The 15,294-nt window shown below is 34.5% G+C and overlaps 1 protein-coding gene across 5 annotated transcripts; it reads left to right on the forward strand.

Moving 5' to 3' along the window:
- The first annotated feature begins 1,982 nt into the window (after positions 1 to 1,982).
- Positions 1,983 to 14,190, forward strand: LOC113779332 (probable protein phosphatase 2C 60). 5 transcript variants are annotated; one of them, XM_027324891.1, is made up of 11 exons: positions 1,983 to 2,057; positions 2,955 to 3,080; positions 3,903 to 3,966; positions 5,031 to 5,139; positions 7,286 to 7,439; positions 8,057 to 8,182; positions 8,437 to 8,560; positions 8,776 to 8,852; positions 9,501 to 9,553; positions 12,130 to 12,211; positions 13,474 to 14,190. In XM_027324891.1, exons 2-11 carry the CDS (start codon positions 2,964 to 2,966, stop codon positions 13,723 to 13,725), a joined length of 1,158 nt encoding a protein of 385 aa, XP_027180692.1. In that variant the 5' UTR covers positions 1,983 to 2,057; positions 2,955 to 2,963; the 3' UTR covers positions 13,726 to 14,190. The 5 variants fall into 5 exon arrangements, with proteins under 5 accessions (XP_027180692.1, XP_027180690.1, XP_027180694.1 ...); XM_027324889.1 differs by lacking the exon at positions 1,983 to 2,057 and adding an exon at positions 2,101 to 2,167; XM_027324893.1 differs by lacking the exon at positions 1,983 to 2,057 and adding an exon at positions 2,101 to 2,167 and having other exon boundaries at positions 12,130 to 12,184.
- Positions 14,191 to 15,294: the final 1,104 nt, after the last annotated feature.

The following is a 15,294-nucleotide window of genomic DNA, read 5'->3' on the forward strand; positions in this document are numbered from 1 at the left end:
ACTAGGCCAAAAGCAATGCAAACTAACTCCCACCAATTATGAAAAGAGAGATAAAAGAGTAAAATTGTGAAAAAAATAATTAATACTGCATGAGGATAATAAAACGACAGATAAAAGTACTTAAGAGCAAATTTCTTAAACGTCAGTTATAAAAAAAGGAAGGGAGTAATTACCAGTGCATCACTTTCAAAGAACAATTAATTATGAGATGAACCAATTTTTGCCATAAAGATGGTTTCCGCAATTGCCCCGCTCACTTCTCGAGTAATAATAATGTCACGAAATTGCTTTGCTAAGCTAGCGATAAAAATACCTCTGTGATCCCGCCATCCCAGGTAACCTGGGAAATTGCAGCATCCAAGTTAACCTCTTCAAATGTAGTTTGGTTGACACTACATTTTTTTTTCCCCCTAAACAAGCTTACTTCGTTGAATTTCAAACCAATATGCAAAGCAAGAGAAGTACATAAAATTTCATCAGGGGTATTTTGTCTTTTAATTTGCAAAACACAATAGATTTCTTTTGTAATTATAATTCCTTGGAATGTAATTATAATTGCATTAAAACACAATAGACCAAATTTCTTTTGTTAAACTTATTTAAATGGACAATCAAGATTAGTAATATATTTACAAAAGGCAAAATAAGAAACATTAAACTTATACCCAAAATTATGTCCCTTATGTACAGTTCTTCAATAATAAAGTTGGCCCCCAGTTGCAAAATCTTGCCTTTTCCATTGTAAACTAGCTAGGGAAAACATTCCTAGAGACAATCAAACTTCTTACCTCTAAACCTAACAAAAAGTACCATGACTCTCTATTGCAAAATTTTAGTTAAAATGGCAATTGCTTTCGAAATGGGATTTTTTTTAAAAAAATGTTTTGAATTATTGCAGGGTATATTGATGGGATTAATTTTTTCTACACTGAAGCGTATACACTAGCTTGTCGAGATGGATACTACATTATCTTAATTTGAATTTGAACCCCCGACAGGAGAAAAATTTACCCATGTTTATATTGTACAAATAACCAAAGTTATTATTTTTTTACCAATGAGGCTTTAATCTAATAGTTAAGATTAATGTATTAAAACTTAGGCCCCATTTCATAAAACTAAAATTTAAAATTTGAAAATTAACTTTGGCTCCGTTTTCATAAAACTAAAATTTAAAATTTGAATTCTGAAATTTGAAAATTAAGTGTTGAAAATATTAAGTTGCTGAATTGATAAAGTTATATGTGTTTGATAACTAAGGGAATTATAGCATTGAATTGAAATATTGCACAAATATTATACTTTTATCTTTTAAAAAAATTATCTTTATTTGGATATTTGGAGAGAAAGAAAAGAGTTTTGCGTGAGAGAAAGTAATTAAATAAGTTGAGGGATAATATTAAGTGTGTGTCTTTATATGTGTGCTTGCAAGTATATGTACGAGGAAAGTGAGCGTAAATGTACTATTTGTGTGAGATCATGGATGAGAGTGTGTTACATGTGTCAGTGGTGTAATATATACATGATGATCAATTCAAAAAATAGGGGACAATTTTCACTTAAACTTTTCTAAACATATTAAGCACTACTTAATATATTAAAGTGATTAGACATTTCAGTTATGAAACATGTTGAATTCAAAAAATTGTGAATGAATTAATTTTCAATTGAAAGTTGAATTATCAAACAGCTCCTTGAAGGTTTTTTGTTCAAATCCCTCTTCCTCCATGCTTCACTTCAGCTCTTTCTTTTCGTGTTAGGACAAAAAATTGAAAAAAAAAAAACTTGTTTATTTTTGTCTTTACTTCCATTTGTGTTTTATAGTATAATTTTTTAATGCGAGTAGGCGAGCCAAAATTAAACTGCACAAATCGTTTTTTTCTTCCCCTTTCGTTCGATTGATACAACCGAAGAAAGCTCCTATTTGTGTCCGTTTCTGTGCCTGTGGGGACTAGGGTCCAGTGTATTCTTTTGATTCAGAAGAATAATCAAAAATCAAACGGTAATCAGAATCTCACAGCACAGTGCCCGAGAGATTATCTTCACACATTCAGTCGGTCTCTTTCTCTCAAAAGTCTACATACGTGCTCCCCTTCTCTTTTATTCCTTTTCTGTCTTTATCTTCTTTCATTTCTTTACCCTTTGTTTGCTTTTACCATAAGAAAAGGTGAAAATCATTATGGCTTTTTGCTAATTCTGTAAAAGATTCAATCTTGATATAGATAGATTCGTTGGTTCTTCCCTCAACTGGGTCTCACTTAAAAGGGTTCAAGAATCCAAGTGGGAAATTGTGTTTCTTTTTGAGCCCTTTTAATGTTAACCTCTTGTATATATGTTGAGTTTTGGGTTTATTTGATCTTTTATCCATTTGAACTTGATTTTGATTTTAACAGTTTGGATGTGGATTTGGTATTAGTTGTATTTTGGCTTGTGGGTTTTCTTTGTCTCATCATTGGATTTTTTTTCTCTGTTGCTTTACTTCTTAACTTCCCCGCTCAGGAACATTTTTCTTGGAAATATCAATTTTTGATCTAGTATGTTTAATTGGTGATCAAGAATCTGGTGAGGGATTGCAATTAGTAATTAGAGGTTGAGAGCTAGAAAATAAGTTGATCAGGGATGATATACGCGTTTATATTGTCTACAAGTGTTGACTATTCATTTCTTTCTACTTATGTGAGGATCGTACTTCATAAATGTGATTTTTCATAGTAATTTCAATTGGTCAAAGAACTTTCTTCTTTTATTTGTTTTGAGGAGCTTCTGGAGAATTTTTTTAATACATAATTAAAGTTCAAGGAGTCCTGTTTCTTGGAAATTGGAGTCATTTTATAACTAAATGGGATTGGTATTTTGCTCTAACATTTTACGTAAATTGTTTTTGTTGGTTTTAATCATTTTATGTCTTGATCTTTGGGTTTGTCGGTTCGTGACTGGCAATTTTTCTGTTTCAGTTGTAAGAGATGGGTATATACCTTAGTACCCCAAAGACTGAAAAGTTTTCTGAAGATGGGGACAGTAAAAGACTTAGGTATGGTCTATCATCCATGCAAGGATGGCGTGCAACAATGGAAGATGCTGTGAGTGCTCAATCAGCTAACCTTTCTCTGCTGTCATGTGATTTAATTTTGAATTTCTGGAATGTTACTCTAGATAATTGCTCTGCTGTCTGTCTGTGACAGTGTGATGTTGATTGGGATATCTTTGGCCTAAATGTACTATTTAGATACTAAAGTTACTTTTCTGGTAGTCAGTGGCGGCAGTTAACTTTTCACAGCTTTTGATGGTTGCTGAAAAGGTATATTTAGCGTTGATTTGGTGTGTTTGTTTTCAAAATAATTTGTCCTTGAAGTGAATGTGATTTTGGTCTTGAACAGGTCAAAGGGCATTTTGTTGTAGGTGACGGTTCTAAAAATTTTGAATCTTTTGGGGTGGTGGAAAATCGGGTGGAAAAGTACAAAAGGTGCTGTGCATATGAGAGAAAATTTGAATCTTTCAGATTTGTTTTGCAGTATTTCTAAGGTTGAATGTTATGTGGCTCTGCTGATTGTATGTCCAATGATCTGCTGCAACTCTCTTCCTGTTAAAGTCTGCAATAAAGGGAAAAGAATTGGTGTCAAGGGCCTGTAACACCTTTATCAACTAATTGATTACTTCCTTACCACTAATCTATCATTCAAGAACTTAGAGCACTACCTGTAGATGTGCTCTGAAACTGGATATCGACATTTTTGTTCTATGTTCCATCTCATATGCGTTAATTTGTGCCTTTCACTTTATACTTGCCGTGTTAGAGAACATCCATTTCTGATACATTAGTGAAAGTCCGCATGAGCACATATTTTTGCTTAAAGCAAATTGGCACTGACTGTAATCTAACCATACTATCCTTCTTTCTTCAGCATGCAGCAATTACTGACCTTGACGCTAATACATCATTTTTTGGCGTATATGATGGTCATGGAGGTTAGTTTGACATCTGATTATGTGGTTAGCAGAGTGATTTTTTGAATGGAAAAGTACTTGTACAAATTATGTTTGATATGGGAAAGGCTATCTTCAATTTTCTGTATTGCTTCTAGATTAATGTCCGCACTTTTACATTCTTTTGTTTCTATTTTATTTTCTTTGCTCAAGCTTTACAATTCCAGGGAATTCTTTTGTTTCTAATTTGGTACCTTTTGATACGAAATTACATAAGCTTGTTGTAGTTACTAATTTTGGAAAATATGTGTATATACAAGATGTACGATTTTTTAATCTATTTTTGGAGGACAGATGACATTCAAGTAAAGTGTAAGATTAAAATGGTTAGGAGAAATTGCTTCTTAAGACAAAAATTGAGACAGGCTGTTTTGAACGGGAATGAAGTTTTTGCTTTCTGATGACCAATATCTGTTAATGCCCAATAGCATGAGTTGAGTGATGCCAGACCAAGGAATGTCCTAAATGACTGGATTTCTTTCCAAAATAAACGTTATGGAATGCAGTTAAGACATTTGATACTCTTTTTTTATTTCTGTTGCATTTTATGGTATTCCGATTTGTACTGCTGCAGCAGATGATGCACCACCTTTTACCACTGCTGTAACTAAGATTTTAAGCACTGTAACATAAGAGTGGCCTAACTATGTCTGCCGATATTTCCTCATGAGATTAATTATTCAATCTATATTTGTTTGGTTAATTCTCTGAGCAGTTCATATCCTGATGAGTAGGAAAAGAACATAGTTTTTTGTTAATTTCCATGCATATTAATCCCATATCTTTTGATTTTCTTGCTACCACAACTTAACCCCAATGTGTTTGCGTTAGGAAGTACTCTGATTTCCTTTCTCTGCGTTGCTTTAGCTTTCAGCTTCCTAGGATTCTGAAATTGGTTTTTAGTCGAAAGCTTTGACATCTGATCCTACTAATTAAGTAGATGACACTATATGCTAGTGCCTGACTATATTAAGTAAACTGTAATTGAAGGGGGAAAAAGAGGGAATTAGATTTATGGAACTTCTAGTATGATTACCATATTTCAGGTAAAGTTGTTGCTAAGTTCTGTGCCAAGTATCTCCATCAACAAGTGTGTAAGCATGAAGCATATGCAGCTGGTGACATAGGAACTTCAGTCCAGAAAGCTTTCTTCAGGTTATCGGCTTAAACTTTGAATATCTTAGCCCATGTACTGTTTTCTCGGTAATTGCTGTGGCTATTACATGGAACTGTCAATGTCAAAGACTTGCGTTGTGTGCTACTTTTATTGAGGCACAATTTTTCTAGTTTTTTACGAGGAGTTGAGTCGGTGAATGAAGAACTGGATTATGCATCTTGGTGTTATAATTGTTTCTTCTGGTGATATTTGTTTGTGATGTTCAAAGACTTGTGTTGCGTGTTACTTTTATTGAAGCACAATTTTTCTATTTTTTTACGAGGAGTTGAGTTGGTGAAAGAAGAACTGGATTATGCATCTTGGTGTTATAATTGTTTCTTCTGGTGATGTTTGTTTGTGATGTTCAAAGACTTGTGTTGTGTGTTACTTTTATTGAAGCACAATTTTTCTAGTTTTTTACGAGGAGTTGAGTCGGTGAAAGAAGAACTGGATTATGCATCTTGGTGTTGTAATTGTTTCTTCTTGTGATGTTTGTTTGTCATGTTCAAATTCTGAAAGGAAGTTTCTCGAGGATCTTGAAGTCATTGATGTTGTAACTTCTCCTAGAGGTCATTTTGGAGATGTAGAACGATGCCTATTTACTAACTGTGCAAATGTCAAGGCTAGAGGAAAAGGATGCGATTGCAATGCAGACTGCGCAGCATATACTTACCTTTTGGATGGATTTGGTCAATCTACCCTGTAGTTTTTGGTGCATACTAGTGTTTCTCTGTATGTATAGAACTAGTTAATTTTTTTGAGGATCTCCATTACAAGGTAATTGCTTATATCACTATGAACAATTTCCCCTATTTATTAGTAATAGAATGATCTCATGAATCTAGAGTTGCTTTATCTCTCAATGTGGCCCAAACCGGCATTTGCTTGCTGTCAGAGGTCTGGATACGAGAGTTAATCAAGTTGGTGCAAAGGTGTATGTAAACAGGAGTCGTGGGGCTGAGTTGGCATACTTTCCAGGGGGAGCCAAAGGACTTTGTTTAGAACTGTTTTCCCAACTTTTATGCATGCATTTGAATGCCGTTCCATTTAATTTTGTGATTTCCAAACCTAGATCATTGGGACTATGATTCAGCTCAATGAAGTAAATACGTAACTTGTAGCAGCACATTAGAGATAAACTAATCAGCAAAAAGACGGAGGCTAAACTCTCAGTTTGCCTACTCTTCACTTTTCTTCTACTTATAAAGTCTGGGAGAAAGTGTTCTGTGATGGGTCTCAGCCCCCCAAAGAACAGATCCTCACCCTCTGCCATATAAAAACATGTTGAAAATATACACACATACATATAGGATTTTAAGGTAATATATAGGAATTTAAGGTATCAGAAAAAGATGCTCATATAAAGATGTATGAAGGATTTCTACAAATTCCAGGACACCTTTAAAATATCAAGTATAATCTACATCCTTCCTTCCCTTTTGTTATTAGAGATTCTATGCCACCTTGATTGTACACGCCAAAAATGTGATCTAGGCTTCCATATCTCAATTTATACTATGTCATAAATGTGATCTAGGCTCCCATATCTTAAAGTATACTATGTCATTTATGTATTTAAAGTTCACCTTTGCATTCACTTTGTTGCAGAGCCAAGAATAAATATCTTTTTCATCAAAGATATGACACTTTCTTTTATGCATTCTTTGACTTTTGAGAATCAACTGCTCTATGTTGCTCCTCTTGAGCTTATGTATTGAAACTTACCAGCATTGCACATTTTGTTAATTTCAAGATTGGCTCTGATAATCTCATTGACTTAATTGTAATTTAAACTCTTATGGAGATTCCTTTCAGAACTATATTCATTTGGCATTGGTCAATGTATAAGTCAAGTCACACCGTTGCCTTTCAGGGTAGAAAGCAATGTTTGTGATTGAATTCATGAGTCGCCTATAGCCTGCTTTTTACTTACAAATCTGTGATTTGTGCGATTCATTGTTTTTTTAGTCATGGTTCATTGAGGATTGACTTCATCTCTTGTCATATATGCATGTGGAGACATTGCTGAAATAGAATTTACATATCATTGTCAGTGACAAAATCAGTTACTGACTGTTTGGGTATAAAATTTAGTTTTTAGATCTCTCTGTGTGGCTTAAACCTGCTGTTCAATTCCTGGTGCAGAATGGATGAAATGATGCGTGGTCAAAGGGGTTGGAGGGAGTTAGCTGTTCTCGGAGATAAAATAAACAAATTCACTGGTATGATAGAAGGTTTAATATGGTCTCCAAAAAGTAGTGATGGACATGACCAGGTTGATGATTGGGCTTTCGAAGAGGTATTTTTGCATTCCAGTTGTTAGATTTCTTGATATCTTTTGATAATGGGATATTGATTACGATATGCTTCTTCTGGTGGAAGCTGCTAATCTGAATGTGCATGGTCAAAATATGGTTCAATGAACCAATTGATGTCCATATGCTGTGGGTTAATACTTATAAGATCTCTTTTATTGCGCATTTAGGAGATAAATTAGTCAGAACCATTGTTGTTTAATAGTTCTTTCTGCTACTATTACACACCTTACTAATACAAAGTCACTGGTCTTGTTGAAGTTAATTAACCTTAAGAATATCTGGAACAAGTTAGCTGGACTGTTTGACAAACTTTTACATTGTTCTGCAATTTAGTTGCCATAACTTTTTTCTTACTGTCTCTATCAAACTTGGTAAAAACAAAGACGCCAAATACTAAGCCATGCTTGTAATTAAAGCTCTGTTTTTATTCTTTTTTTGTTCTGAGTATTGATCTGTTGGCCATAAACCGTGTACTGTTTCCTTATGCTGCTTTTCATCACATCTTGACTTGGTTCTTATTTATTTGCTCTTTTAGTGTATTAGGCAGTACTGGCACGTTGTCATTGGTTTTTTCTAATGATTTCCCCATTGCAATCAGGGACCGCATTCTGATTTTTCTGGTCCAACTTCTGGAAGCACTGCATGTGTTGCAATTATTAGGGATAATCAACTTGTTGTTGCAAATGCTGGTGATTCTCGCTGTGTTATATCTCGTAAGGGTCAGGTAATTACAACTTTTGATGTTGGATTTACAAGCTTTGCTTACAAATGATTTACAGGAAGAGAATATATATACTGCTAAACAGACCTTAAAACATGTCAGTCGCTCGTGCCTTCACTACTGGAGCAGTGACTTGGCACCTGATATTGCTCTTAATTTGCACATTGGATTTACTTATTCTTTGTGGATGCAATTTTTTGCATCTTTGTGCTTATGACAGAAAATTTGTTGCTCTTCGATGCTTTACCTCCGTGCAGGCCTACAATCTTTCTAGGGACCATAAACCTGATCTTGAAATTGAAAGGGAGCGAATTCTAAAAGCAGGAGGTTTTATTCATGCAGGGCGTGTTAATGGTAGTCTGAATCTTGCAAGAGCCATAGGTATGATCCTGTTTACAACTATAGTTGATGTTTTTTTCCAATATTTTCTATCACAATACATAGAATATTGGCTGCCTTTCCAGTGCCTATGAGAAATGGAATTTTTATATCCAATTGATAGTACAAAACTGAATCTAGTATTTATGTTGGTTTTAAAAGTTTCATTACCAACCTGCAAAACCTGGATGAAACAATCACTTTTTAATTTGTTGCAGGGGATATGGAGTTCAAGCAGAACAAATTTTTGCCTGCTGAAAAGCAAATTGTAACTGCTAATCCAGATATAAATACTGTAAGAATCTTTAACTAGGAGTGCATTTTTTTGTTCTGCTCCACCATTTTAATGCATTTTTCTTATTGCTATGGTTCTGAAGACAAAGCTATTTATAAAACAATCTGCACAACTTTACTTATTATCCTCATGGCCATGGTTCTGGATAGCAGTACCGACTTCTCAACTAGAGTCAGATGCAAAGCTTGGCAGATTGAAAGTCTGTCTGTTTGAAATGTGATTGGTGGTTGGTGATATGCTTAATCTTGTTGGTTTATGTTTTATTCAAGTTGTAGTATGACTTGTTCTTGAAGTGTTCCCAATAAGATAGTGTGGTGTGGTGTAATAAAGATATCATGACCATGAAGAAAGTAAAATATGCAAGATTGTTATTATCATTGTTGTTTTTGTTGTTTTATGTTATGATTGGTCCCCAGTTGATCAATAGCTGTGCCTTTTTTGTTCTTTTGGTTGAACTTCCAGGATTATAGGTGATTATACTGGGTGTTAGAGGTAGGGCAAAGAGGGGGAGTCTGTTGTTTTCAAGGACCTGCAGTTTCAGTTTGTAATTTAGTGGTCACTTTTTGATTATTTTACCGCTCAATGTATCAAATCTTTTTGCCAAGATTATAATGATGAGTGTTGATAGTTTCCTGGTTCTCTGATCAGGTGGAGCTCTGTGAAGATGATGATTTTGTTGTGCTAGCATGTGATGGTGTTTGGTATGCCATATGAACCTTTTTGTTTTAGTTTAAGATTTTAGATTCCAATATGTTTACTTCATGAAAACTCAATAGCGATACTTCCCAGGTTGGTTTCTTGATTGGATGAGCTATTAGTGTCCCCCCCCCCCCTTCTCTCTCTTTATTATCGTTTTAGCATAAAGTTTTATTAAGGAGTGAATGCTTCTAAGAAAAGAAAAAGTCTATTTACTGCCTGAATTTTTGTTCAGTCATCCTTGTGTGAGTTTATGGGTCAAGATTGTGGAACACATTTTTACTGATTTAATTTTATATTGCTCGTGACCCTTGAATTAGTTAATAGCTAGTTCTAACAGTGAATTTAGAAGTATTTTAAATTCCTAATTAAGATTTATTAATCTATCTGAGAAGCTTGTAATACTTTGGTGCAAATAATAGATTTGCTCTACATGCTGATTTTCATTTCATATTATTTTATCTATTGGTATATGCCGTTTTCTCTCTTTGACCTTCCAAATACATGTGTTTGGATTCTTAGTCTCCCATTTTCTGGTTGTGCAAATGCGCACACACATGTTTATAAAAAGTGGTATGCATAAGTTTCCATTAGCAGAGTTTCATTTTGTTGCAATTGCTTACAGTATATATGAAAGGTCATCTGTTGCCTGATTTTGTGTATTAATAGTATGGGAGAGCAAGAGTACTGGCTATTCTAGGATTTTTTTTCCTTTTGGGTTGGGGGGGGGGGGGGGGAGGGGAATTTAGTGGTGAGAGACACCAGTTCTAGTTATTTGAGTTTCATATGTTTGGTCAGACATCTGGATTGTGACCTATGTTACTCGGACTTGGGTACGGGTGTCGGATTCGGGTACGTGTCTAAGTGTCTAATTTGTCAGCCATCTAAGGTCAGGATACAGGGACACTTCTGAAGACTCAGACATGGGTACGTGGGTACGCAAAAATTTCTAGACAATATAAGAATTATACAGTACAGCCAACATACAAGTCATAGCTCACAAAGGGATTGTGAATTCTAAAGTAACCAACAAGTCATAGCTCAAAAGGATACTAGTGTAATAAGGACTCCAATGCAACGAGTCTTCTACATCTATGAGCTTTCTCACCCAAGTCTTCTCCTCTTGCTTTGACGTCAGACCTCACAAAAGTCAAAGTGTCCAAAAAATTTTCAAAGTGTTCCATACCAGCACCAGTGTCGTGTCGTGTCAACACGGGTTCTTTGTCAAATGAAGAGTCCGAGTAACATAGGTTGTGACTATTTCTTGAACAATGAGATTATAGTATCACTTTCTTGGTAAATATAGTCACCAGTCTGGAATGTATTTTGACATTCTTGATGTGTTATTAAGAGGGGACAAAAAGAACAACTCAATAAAAGTTCTAATATCAACCATAAGTATCTCAATACGTCATGTTCTTTAGGTTCTCTGACAAAAGTTGACTTCATATGACAAATTTTTTTTTTTATTTGCTCATCCTTTAATTTAAGCTGACAAATCTACGATCACTATGTATTCCCTGCTACAGGTGTATCAACTTTGTATGATAGTTCAAAGCCTTCTTTGAGACTGAGTACCCTACATTTTAGTTTTTCTTTCTGTGTTATTGCAGCTTATATAATTGCACGGGCTGCATATTGTTCTTGAGACAGCTATGTACTGCCTTTTTTCTTTTACTGCCACTTATTTGTCTTGAAATGATTGTAGTAAAATGTCTCCGAGGTTTATTTTACAGTAAGAAAGTTGACTTGCCAATTCTCGATTCCTACCTCAAATAGTGAAGTTTACTTCTTCTTGGACCCATCTATATAACGATTAGTCTTTCATTAATTAGTTCATTTTTGCTCTGTCTAATTTTGCATGTGAGATCTGGTGCAAGTCTACAAGATTAACTAACTCTCCAGAAACTCTGTAGAGAATGCAAAGTAATTTAGCAACTGGATAGAGAACTTAGATCGGGCTTTGAAGGAATGTCTTTGGAGTTCTGTATAAATGAATAGGTGAATTTTGCTAATGAATCCTTTGAATAGCAGTATTGATGACATCAAAGATAAGAGGTACCTTAATGATAGTCAGAAGACTCTTTAACTATTCCTACCTGACCAACAAGACTTGGCATGTTATCACAAAAGAGACTTACACTGACTGATGAATGCACTCAGTACAAATTTACAATTCGGTAATTTAAGCTCTCATTCTACTTTGACATGTTGCTTGTAAAAAAGCTAGTGTTTTGTTTCCCATATTTACCTTCCGAATTTAAGGGAGAGATGATCAGATGGAAGAAAGAGGAAGGGCAGAGGCAATTGAAGAGACATTAGTTAATCTATATTACTAACTTTTTGAGCAAGCAGTTGGCCATCTTGAATGTTTTTTCAGGTTGGACTTGAATTTTTTCTGCAGAGGGTTGGGAGAGGGAGGGAGGGAGATAGAGAGGCGAAACCTTTTTCCTTGTGCTGATATTTCCTACCTATTACTTTGCGATAAGCATTATTCATGCATGCAACAACTGCTTGGTGTTTACACGATTGGCATTTGTACATCATGTTGATCACCTTCTTCTTGTTTGATATTCCTCAGGGATTGCATGTCAAACCAGCAACTTGTAGATTACATACATGAACAGCTGAGTTCAGTGAGTACACTCTCAGCTTCTGGAAATGTGCGCATATTTGTGGTTTACATGTCTATCGAACTTCAGTTGAGCAACATCATTCATTATGGTGCTAGGACTAATTTAATGGGTGGAATACAGTAACCCACCCTTAATTAGAGGCCACTACCACAATGCCCCCTTGAACTTCTAATTCTGTTAATATGCCTTTTGAGTTCTCAAATTGCTTCAAATTAGTCCTATCCAAGTTCTGTCAAGAGTGCCATACAACAGGACCGAAATTCAGCCTTAAGAAATCCAGAGAATTCTGGCTGGTTTTTTTTTTTTTAGTATTGATGTTTTCCAGCAGTCTTTCCTGTCAATTTTCTTTTGATTTCTGTCTCTTTCATTCTGTTTTGGATGCAAAGTTGTCAGCAAATCCAAATATTAAAGCTACTTTCTTTTATTGCCCGCAATTCAGTTTCACCACATAACTTTTAGCCAAAGTTACAATAAATTTGATGAAAATCAGTACTAGTATTGTTAGAATAACCAGCAATTGCTACAGATATACTTAGTGACTCTCAATTCAACAACAAAAAAGAATCCCTAAAAATCCCTAAAATCACTATGATTGTTGCCAAAAAAAAAAAAAAAACTTCAACAATTCTAAGTACCAAGGAAATTACAGAAATAAGATTTCAATTTTTTACTTTCCAATTGAATTTTCTACAAGATAGGATGCAATACATTAAACACCACCACTAGTTGACGATTTTTGAATTACTGATTCAGTGAAACTCCCAGGCTTTAGTGGTATCTTTGTTAATGTCTCTACCAAGGTTTTTGGAAGAGAATGAGTGAGATGGCAGAGATGATGGCAATAACTTTATCAGATAGTTCTTGGCTTCGAAAATTTTTGTGCGTAAAACACATGCTGGTTCTGGTAAACATTCGATGCTTTTGAATAGCTAGACATTTGAAGACAAAATGATAACCTCAAAGAGTTAACTGACATGATTAGAAGTTTAATAAGGTTAGTGGACTATAGTCTATGGGGGTTTACTGTGTTTTACCCTTGATTTGGTGTTTATTCAAAAGGTGCTTTGAGTTGTTGACCAATATCTTTCCTGGTCTATATACTGTGACTTTTTAGTCTTAATGCTGGAGATAAATGTAGAGTAGGATTTTAGTTCTATTGGCGTTTGAACCAGTACAGCTGTTCATGCTTCTTAAAATTCATCAAAATCTTATCGCTGAGCATGATCTTGATTACAATTTGGACCGGAGTTTCAAGATGTCCTGTTTGACACTGCATGTAAATTATGCAGGAGACGAAGCTTTCCATGGTATGTGAAAGGGTACTTGATAGGTGTCTTGCGCCATCTACAGCTGGAGGTGAAGGATGTGATAACATGACAATGATATTAGTGCAATTCAAGAAATCAGTCGAATCAGATGAACCAGCAGCTGAAAAGGCTCCTGAGGAAGTTGGCACTGAATCACAACCTTCATCTGAAAATTCCTTGGCTCCTGAGGAAGTTGGCACTGAATCACAACCAGCGCAGAGTGGATCGAGTTAATGGCTGCAATTCTGTTTTCGTTGGTTTGAAACCTCTGAATCATTCTTCAGAAACTTTAGTCTGTAACTTGTAAATGATTTTTGCCAGTGCTGAAAAGGGACATGCAGAATATGCTTTCTGTGCTCTTCTTTGTGCATTACCCAATTGAAACTTGATCGTTGAGAAGAAGAAAATGTATAGAGGATTGACACAAGTTTGAACACGAGTGATACAGTTCTGATATGATCTGTTTCTTTGCCTGGAATATAAGAGCAATCTGTCCTTTCCTGGCTTTACAAAATGGAATTCTCGATGAAGACCGGATTAAAGTTGGCAAGTCAACCTTGGAGATATGAGATTTTGATATTATGAGTTTATGGTGCTAGTATCTATTGTTGGAAGATACTACTTGGACACAGCTTGATAGATACTATGAAAGTAAAATGAGTACCATGCTGCACATATCCATTCAGCATTTTAGTTAAACACCTTGCAGGAAATTATATGGCTAAGGTCCGTGGGGATTTTTACATGCCCAGTGTATAGATGTTGTGCCTTGATGTCAAAAATCGGATTTGACCAGAAAAAGAAAATTAGGAAAAGGGTTTTTTTTTTTTTTCATTTTTTGTTTTTTTTTGTGCACTGTTTTCTGTTTCTTTTTTGACTTTGTTTTAATGTTTTCCTTAAATTCTCTTGACTTGAGTTTGATACTCAAAACTTTTATAGTATTCCTTTTTTATTTTTGGATAATTTGGACAACTATAAATACTCTCGTGAAATTTTTTAATTTCAATTTTTTTTCTAAATTTCCATATTTTGTCAAATAAGTTTAATGAGAGTTTTTTATTCAAGGGAAACTCTAAATCTTATAAAGGAAAAAGCAAAAAGAAGAAAGGAGATGACTTAAGAGAGTCAAATCATTTACTGTGTGATCACTTGTCCTGTTTTTCTACTAAGTAGGGTTTTGGACACGACATAAATAATGAATTTAGTTATAAATTTGTTATTGTTCACTTAAAGTCTATAAACAATAAGAGATATATTTAAAAATTGTAAGTGGGTGGTTTCGAATGCTTTTCTATTTATGTATGTATAAAAAAAAGAGATATCTTCAGAGATATTTTTGAATGCTTTTTTATTTTATGTATGACTAAAATATTAAATACTATACTATGTCATCAAGTTCACTGAATTTTTACCAACTCGTTGACCTTAACTACCGTATTCACCCCAGTGATTGTCCAATCCAAGTTTTAAAATATTGGTGATTAGTGTTTACGTCGGAAAGATAATCCAAGTCGTCCTTTACTTTTTTAGTACATAATTTTTGGCTCTCCATATTTAAAACAATGCAAAATCATCCTTTATATTTTGAAAAACATACCAATATGTCGTCCCAGACCCTAATATTGATCAACTTTCTAGCTAATAGCTAACATACTTATTGTATTAGGGGTAAAAAGGAAAGATAAAATTATTCCAAAATTGACCAATTTTATCCCTCCCATTTTTTTTTTTTTAAAAAAAGTTTCATATCCTACATTTAAAAGGATGCATAAGTCCCTAAGATGTTGAAAATGCATTTTTGTC

The sequence above is a fragment of the Coffea eugenioides genome, chromosome 8 (genome assembly GCF_003713205.1).
Source record: "Coffea eugenioides isolate CCC68of chromosome 8, Ceug_1.0, whole genome shotgun sequence".
NCBI classification, from domain to species: Eukaryota; Viridiplantae; Streptophyta; class Magnoliopsida; order Gentianales; family Rubiaceae; genus Coffea; species Coffea eugenioides.